We start from the raw sequence: 9174 nt of genomic DNA on the forward strand, positions 1-9174 counted from the left end.
AACTGCAGCACGAGGTATTATTGTAGCAGCATCTATATATTTAAGAAATAATTCATGGGGGCTTGAATATATCGTGATTTTACCACGGGTTGGCCCTTTATGACAAATATTTTACCCTGAGCGATAGCGAGGGGTTAAATATCGGCATAAAGGGACAACCCGTGGTAAAATCTAGATATATTCAAGCCCCCATGAATTATTTCGATTCTAATAGGACAAATACAGCAATTCTTTTGAATCGAAGCGCTCTAGGTGGACGCAACTATTTGCCGTTCCCGTAAATTAACACACTTTTAGATTGGCGTAAAAGAACGGAGAAAACAGAATAAACGACATGCTCAAACTATTTACAATTACGTATTTAGATAGATTTGAATAAATTTAAATGATAATGTACTTATACATCTTCTGTGTATAAAAAATGGGCTTATACCACATTTTAGCATCGTTTGTTTACGTTTCCTTGTGATAATTTTATGTTATCAGAAGCGTGTTTTTTCCCGTAAAATGCTTAAATTATTACGTCACATTCTATGACGTCGGGTACTTTATTCATAAAACAACATATGACGTGGGAGTACGATCGGAACAGCCAATGCAATATATTCATATTTTACCACGGGTGTGTACTCAAAGCGTTTGAAGGACGTCATGTTAGAATTAAGAAATAATTCATGGGGGCTTGAATATATCGTGATTTTACCACGGGTTGGCCCTTTATGACAAATATTTTACCCTGAGCGATAGCGAGGGGTAAAATATCGGCATAAAGGGACAACCCGTGGTAAAATCTAGATATATTCAAGCCCCCATGAATTATTTCGATTCTGATAGGACAAATACGGCAATTCTTTTGGATCGAAGCGCTCTAGGTAGAGGCTGACATTTGCCGTTCCCATAAATAAACGCACCATTCAATGGCGTAAAAGAACGGAACAAACTGAATTAACGACATGCTAAACTGTTTACAATAATGTTTCAAGATAGTTTTGGGTGAATTTAATGATAATTAACTTATATGTCTTATATATTTTTAAAAAGTTGACTTATATCACATTATAACATCGTTTGTTTACGTTTTCTAATTGTGATGATTTTCGGTTTCACAAGCGTGTATTTTCCCGTATTAAAATGCTTATTTATATTCTGACGTCGTTGTTCTATGACGTCGGTTAGCTCATTCATTAAAATACATATGACGTGGGAGTACAATAGGAACAGCCCTATCAATATATTCATATTTTACCACCGGTGTGTACTCAAAGCGTTTGAAGGACGTCATGTTAGAATATGTAACATACGTTGAAAAAGGAAGATTAAAGGAATCAAACATTTTCCATACCAATATCTATATATAGCTCAATATTAGAAGTCACATTAAACAATTGCTACCTGCAATATTCTACCATGTATACATAATTTTGAAACACTACTTTAATAATCTGTATATACGTATATACTGTCAAACACAACACAGACAGTAATTTACTTATAATGTGTTTGTAAAAGAACAAAACCCACAAGGCCTTATGATTTTTTAAACTTATCTTTCATTGTTCAACTTTTATCATTTAGTCGTTAATTCTCGATTTTTGTTTATGCTACAGAACTGCTCATTTTCTGAAACTGCATCCTGTAAGTTACATTAACATTGACAACCAAAATGTATTATGTGTTCTTATACATTTATCCACATATATAAACAAAAATTAATTAAGCAAGTGTAACTGGGAGACTGGAATGACGATGATAACGAGATGCAGCCATTATGACCGGTTTGCAGACGTTTGCAAATCAAACGATAGACAATGGATTTTCAAATTCAAATTCAAATACTTTATTGGACAACGCACATATGATACAATGCGTATTCCAAGATATAAGCTATTAAAGACCTAAACAACACTCAACAAGAGATCAAATGACATAAACAGCTTTGGGTCACCGTACGGCATTCATAAAGGGCAAAACCCATGCGTCATAGTCCACTATATTCAAAAGGCCCAGAAATAACAAATGTAAAACAATTTTAACGAGAAATATAATGTCTACTTTATGTAAAAATAATGAACGAAAAACAAATATGATGCACAGCTACAAATGACAATCATTGAATTACATGCTTCGGACTTAGGACAGGCACCTACAGAATGTGGCGGGTTTAACCTAGTTTTTTGGTACCAATAGATTGTTCTTATTTTGAACTGTAACAGTACTGTCCTAGGTTAGGGGATGAGAGGCCAGAAAAACAGTATTACCCGGCCACATTATATATGTGCTTGTCCCAAGGCATGACTCTGAGCCTTGTGGTTCTGTGGGTGTTGTTGGTGCATGTCTGTCATATTTGTTTTTGGGCAAATTGTTTTGTAATTATATAGACCGTTATTTTTCATATATTTCATGGCCGACTTTACGGTTTGTTGTTTTCTCAGTGTCGAAGGCCGTACGGTTGTATTGAATTTGAAACGTAGAGACTGGTAACTGATTTGAAGTTCATAACGAGTTGCAACCCACGACCGGTTGCAGACGTTACGTGAGACAATGACTAGGATCTAGTCAATTAACTGAGCATACTCGCTTTAACTCCACTTGTAGAATTAGGCACAAGTCATATGCAGTAGTAAACAATTTAATGATTCAGGATGGAATACATGTAGTTTTACAAAATGATACAAATTGATCGGATCTTGTCAGTACGAACGAGAATGAGATTACAGAATGACAATGAAGAAAATGAAATAATACAATAAACACTTAAAGGATTAACAAAAGAATGTATATGTATAATAAAAATCTGTCGTTTGAAGTTTAGGCTAAATAGCGCTAATTGAAATCACTAAAGAATAAATTATTCTTTACATAAGAAAACTTAAGAACTACGTAAAGCTGTGACTTCATCTATAATTTACCAAAATAATTATCTTGAAATAAATTTCCCACTATGAGAAAATATACTGACATAAAGTGTTACTTATTACAGAAAAAAGGCTTTATAAAGAACAATGAAGAAAATCCTAACATCATAAGGAAATTACTCTGACGGACAAATATTGCAAATAAAATGATTTCGATAAAATAATGAATAGTTTAACAATATGATAACAGTATGCCCGAACAGTTTGTCACTGAAAGTTCAACAGTATCAGACTTATGAAGAATACACTTTATATGGTTCCAAAGGTTACATAAATTATCGCTATCACAGATTTCTTTAAGGAATACATCTCCTTTATTTGCTAAAATTATATTGACGTATAAATATTGAAAATCAAAGATATAAGAGTAACGACAATGTATCAAGACTTTTTTCTGCACCCTCAAGCTCATCTCTCCTCAAACATCATTTGACTTATAATATCACCCAAGCTATTAGACAAACGGTCGTGTGCTCATAGTTTCTTCGAAGATAAAAATTCGACCATTACACGATATCTTTCATTTATGGTACTGTGGTGGTCATTTACTAATTTGAAGCTTTTGTGGACAACCCCAAACAAGAAATGACCACCCAAAAGAACAAACAAAAAATAAATCAAACGAGAAGTACATGCATACAGATTGACAGAGACCATCTTGTAATTAAAACAGCATAATTCAGAAATGCACTTAATGTGTTTCTATACTTATTTTGAGTTTTTGCTGCTGTTTGAAAGCAAAGTTGTAGACAGTAGTTTAGAATCATTCTGTAATCCACACAAAAACTGTCTCCTCCATGACAGTTTCGTTCATTAAAAAATTCGTAAGGGTTCCGCGGAACCCAGTGTCTCGCCTACTTTTGCTGTAACTCCCAGGCTCAACAAAAATGAGGAAAACAATAGAAATATTCCTCTTGATACTATCTTTTGATTGTAAGAAGCTTCTGTCCAAGTTTGGTAAAAATTTCAGGATAGTTTATGAATCAAATAAATGTTTTAAAAACTTTAACTGCAGACTGTATGTAATGTTAACTGGAAGAAAAACTCCATTTATAAGTAAAATTCAGATACACAGGTACCAAATATTAACAAAATTTCCTTTCTAGATACTAGCTTTTGATCATAAACAAGCTTCTGTCCAAGTTTGGTACAAATTTAAAATAGTATAAGAAAGTTATTAATTTTTAAAATTTTTAACCACAGAGTGAATGTGTTGTTTCCTGGCAGAAAACCTAAGTTCATTTCGGAAAAAATGGATTTATTTTTTTACAAAATTTACTTTTTTTTTAGATACTATCTTATGATCATAAACAAGCTTCTGTCCAAGTTTGGTACAAACCCAGGATAGTTAAAGAAAGTTATTAAAATTTAAAAAACTTTAACCACAGAGTGAATGTAATGTTTCCCCGCAGAAAAACTAAGTCCATTTATAAATAAAATACAGAAAAATAGAATTTTATTTTTACAAAATTTACTTCTGGATACTATCTTATGATCATAAACAAGCTTCTGTCAAAGTTTGGTAGAAATCCAGTATAGTTTAAGAAAGTTATTAAATTTTCAAAAACTTTAACCACAGAGTGAATATTTGTGGACGCCGCCGACGACGACGACGACGGAATGTAGGATCGCTTAGTCTCGCTTTTTCGACTAAAGTCGAAGGCTCGACAAAAACCAGACACTGTTTGTTTTTAGTGTTTGGTACTGGTCTAAAATCCAGAATGGCTGTCACTATGAATCATATTTTGATGTGGACCCCATATGGCAAATTACAATAGAAACTACAAAAAGCGCATTTTGTTATCTGTAGTATTGTGGTGATATTAATCGATTTATCTTTGGCGTTAGATGGTATTTCTCCAATCTACTTTTTAGTTTTGATTGTGTCTTGGTATTTCCCCGATTTTTTTCCCTCCGTACAGTCGAAGATTTTGCCTGTTAAATACAAATTGTCATGTTTTCTATTAGAAAGCTTTGAGTCCAAGTCGTATTCTAATTGTGCCCAAGATATCCACTTTTTCCCAAAGTCAGTCTTAGTAACTTTAATCTTCATGTCCTTTAATCCGATATAAATAAGCAACTATACTTAAATGTGAACCGCGCCCTGAATATTCATCAAACATTTGTCACTGGACGTTTCAAGTATAGCAGATGTTAATCTACAGTGATCGATTTTCTGTGTTTACCATTCAATGACCCAGTTTTGATTAGTAGTATGATATTGCAGATATTCAAATCTTGCATTTTTATTATTATTTCAAGAAAGGCGTTTTCCGTCGATATTGACGCATATATTTATTCACCAATGGAAATTAGAATAAAAATACCTTTTCATGCTCGTACACTTTGTTATTAATTTGAACTGTGTTTTCACCTTAAAAATTACTATGATTCATTCTTATTTATATTCTTAAGGAGGTGTTCCTTTCTGTTATTGTTTATATCTCATTTTACGTCACTTCATTCATGAAAGGTCTGGACAAAACGATGAGTGTAACTGGTCTATTTCAAAATAGACCGTCGGTCACATGACAATTACAAAGTATTGACTATATACCGTACCGTACAGGTAATAACTATTCTCAGTTGTAGATTTACCTGCGGTGTAGTCGAGAGTGAATTAAACTTCATTAATTTAATATAAACCTAACAGGAGGATTTTCAGACTCTTTTTTTAGTGACATCTTATTAAACCTGCAATAATGACTTTGGGATGTGGTGCGTCCGTTGCCAAAGTTATACTGGTTATAGTTAACACTATTTTCTTGGTAAGTTACTTTTAATTTGTTCTCTTTTCTTTAATTCATTTACGGCCTTGTTGTAAAAAAAAATGCTATGCCAAACCAGGTCCTAACTTTTGACACGCCCTTTTCAATTTTTAAAATATCACATTGTACAATTATACTTTATAAATACTTTTATTCTTTATTATATGACTGACAAAACAAAATGACAATAGTTTAAATAGAGCCGCCCTGTTGCAATTAAGGAACCAGTCAACCCGAATAAGGGACAATACTAAGGAAGAGTTTAAATGAAATATGACCATCTAGTAAGTCAAGACTGTCTGGTTGAGTGATCCTTTTATAATTGTTTACTTCTGTAAAAGTAGGGTCGTGACGGAGAAAATGGATTACCGATAATATTAAGTTATGCATCATCACTTTTGTCGATCTGTTACCATACTCTTATATTGTTTCACATCTACGTTATTTCAAGTTAATCCAAATAAGCTAAAATCTATATACTATATCCCTTTTATTTGTTTATATGATGTTTACATATCAAACCTGTTCTGTACATACAAAGACTATATCCATAACACCACCAACACAACACTCGGTGGCCTTGCGGCAAAGATGTTGTAAGATAAACAATAACATGCGCTATATATTTTTTAATTGAAATACCTAAAAGGGAAATTATGTTTGTGGTTTCACGGTAGAGTTGATGGAAGCGGCCTTGGGGTTATTTCAGCATTATCTAATTAAGTAAAGCAGGTGTGTGTCCATTTATAAAATGTTTATTATCAAGTAACTCTAAAAGTCATATATAGCCAGATTATCCCTTTACTATTATTCCAGTTATTGGCCTTTTTCTAAAATATAAAGGAGAAGAGGTATTATTACCATTGACTCAACTATTACCAAGAGAGTCTAAATAACGACGATTTTAGCAATTGTTAGTCACCGTACGACCTTCAACAATGATCAAATATAATACTGCATAGTAATAGTCCAATGACAAACATGTTTATGACGAGTACTTAAAAACTATATAAAAATAAATATATATTAAGCAGATAGTAGTAAATCTCTGTCCAAAAGTCATAAATAAGAGGAAATAAATACGGGTTACAAACTAAAACCGAGAACACACAGTCACATCAACCACATGAGGAAAATAACGGCTAGCAAAACCTCCAGCTTATATGGCAATGTTAAACAAACACAAACAAACACAAGAACACCCAGTACAAAGAAATACATAAATAAATAATATTAAAAGTACATTACATGTACAACATGTAAACCACACAACAACAACGGATATGACACTCTTCCTTCGCTTTATATACAAGGGGGAAATGTTCTTGACGTTACAACTTGTATTTACAACGTCAGTTGTATTATGAATGTAGCTATCGGCTTTAGATCTGACTGAACATTATTGTAGGAGTTGCTCATCATAAAATTAAATATAGATATATTTTTTTAAAGTACTTTTATCTGCTAAAGATATTTACAAGTATATAATGCCAATCCGTGTTAACTATTAAAGTGAGCCTGTTTCCTAATCGATACAATAGGTAGTTTTTGAAACAGAGGTCGACAGCAATGCATGGTGGGAATGAATGGCGAACTGGCAATGAAAACCAGTGCTTAATACTTACATAACTATGGTTTTGAGTTGTAAATTTGATTATTTTAAACGTGTACGTGTTTATATTTCAATACCGAATGCGATTATTGATTTCAACGATTTGCAAGTTAATCCGATGTCAGTAAAAGGTGCGAAAGACAGTCCTTTCATACTCCTCAAAGTCAAACAATTGAAGCAATTATCGCTATTTTGCGAAGTTTCGAGGACCTAAATCTGATTAATGTTATATAAGATTGGACAATAATAGTAGATATTTTATAAAGAACACTTTCATATGATTGATTTTGAATGAATGGATAATTGATTTTATGTTTTATAACTGACGCAACAAATTCAAACTGTTGCTGCCTGCTGATGGTCGTTCCCTGTATTTCGATCTGTGAATACGTTTAAATAAAACTGTACATGTATATATTGCAACGGTCTTGCCTTTACAACGGATACCGTGAGTGCTTTTTATAGACCAATCAGGCTTTTATAGCCGACTATACGTTGAATTATTGGGTTTTGTCATTGTCGAATGAAGAGGCTGTCTCTATTTGCTTACATTTACTCATTTGAACTATTGTGTGTCATTGGCAATCATAGACGATCTCCTTATCATTGTATTTAATGTGGTCAACGAAATTATTTGGTTATACATGTACAAACAAAACACACAAACAAAATGTTGAGCATTTTATTTAAAAAATAATTCTGGAACTTGATTTTACCCCAAACTGGATGCGCAGTCTGAACATTTCACTATTGAAAACGTGTTTAAAGAAACACAACCAAACTATTTGCTAAGGTTTTTTTAGGAAAATAATTCGACGCCTATCCTTTATTACGTAGGCGAGTATGTGTACAACAAAGCAGAATTATTTGAAAATTTTATGTAAACAGTGAAATTTAAAGTTTAAATGTTTCAACAAGAATGTATACAGCACTTTAAATCCCCCGGACCCGAACGAAATAAATGATTATAACATTTAAATATATGTATGGATTGTTGCTGTAGTTTGATGCGACCCTCAGTATGTTTTTCTCTGATCTCAAAGCTTTATGACCGTTTCCAAAACATTAAGTGGAAAGTATTGATGTGTGTCGATGCAATGATGTCGGAAACATGACACTTGTTGTTCTCAATTTGTGTAGGTTATTTTATTTATTGCAGCTTCATAAGCTGTTATCACAATTGCCATAACAAATCTTTATGAAAAATACATTTTAAACATCATAATTTATGGGTCATATCATTTACAGAAACGAGACACATTTACTGCTGTATCAGCAATATATCTTGATGTCACTTCGCTGAATATATTAAATATTTATCTCTATTTATATGCTTCACTCGGAAAACGAAAATGAGAAAAAATAAAATATGGATGAAACTTGATATGGATGTCACAAGACACTGTTGATCGCACCAGAGATATGTATGTACTATATATGACAGACACCTGTAACTACCCAGCTATCAAACGAATCTCCCTAGAACACTTAAAACGTAACCATCCTCGATGAACAGAAGACGATTGACTGTACATCATCGCCATGCAGTTATCAAACATACATGTATACATACCTCAAGCCGAACAGCTTATTTATTATTCTTTTTGAGTCGTTCACTTAATGTCTCATTGTTATATACATCAAAAATCATTTTATTCGTACAAACCGCTGACAAAAAGGTATTATTTTGGTTTTTGCTACCGTACTCGACATTGAGCGTCTCGCTTTATTGAACTATGTCTTTAGCAGCATGAGTACACAATCGGTAATTGTTGTAGACTTAGCCCTTTTCTACTGATTGTTATCTGTATCTGTATATATACATCTGTATGAGTCTGTTGTGGATACCAATACTGGCTTTAAGACGATAGAGAGATCG

At 32.9% G+C, this 9174-nt stretch overlaps 1 protein-coding gene across 2 annotated transcripts in view; it reads left to right on the top strand.

Moving 5' to 3' along the window:
• Window positions 1-5370: 5370 nt before the first annotated feature.
• LOC134721031 (tetraspanin-9-like) overlaps window positions 5371-9174 on the top strand; it is a 31426-nt gene continuing 27622 nt past the window's right edge. Inside the window, exon 1 of one of the 2 annotated variants that reach the window (XM_063583699.1) lies at window positions 5371-5683. In XM_063583699.1, the coding sequence (XP_063439769.1) occupies window positions 5618-5683 (66 nt within the window). In that variant the 5' untranslated portion in view covers window positions 5371-5617. The remainder of the gene's footprint in view (window positions 5684-9174) is intronic. The other variant, XM_063583700.1, reaches the window with a different exon arrangement.

Source organism: Mytilus trossulus, chromosome 6 (genome assembly GCF_036588685.1).
Source record: "Mytilus trossulus isolate FHL-02 chromosome 6, PNRI_Mtr1.1.1.hap1, whole genome shotgun sequence".
Lineage (NCBI taxonomy): Eukaryota > Metazoa > Mollusca > Bivalvia > Mytilida > Mytilidae > Mytilus > Mytilus trossulus.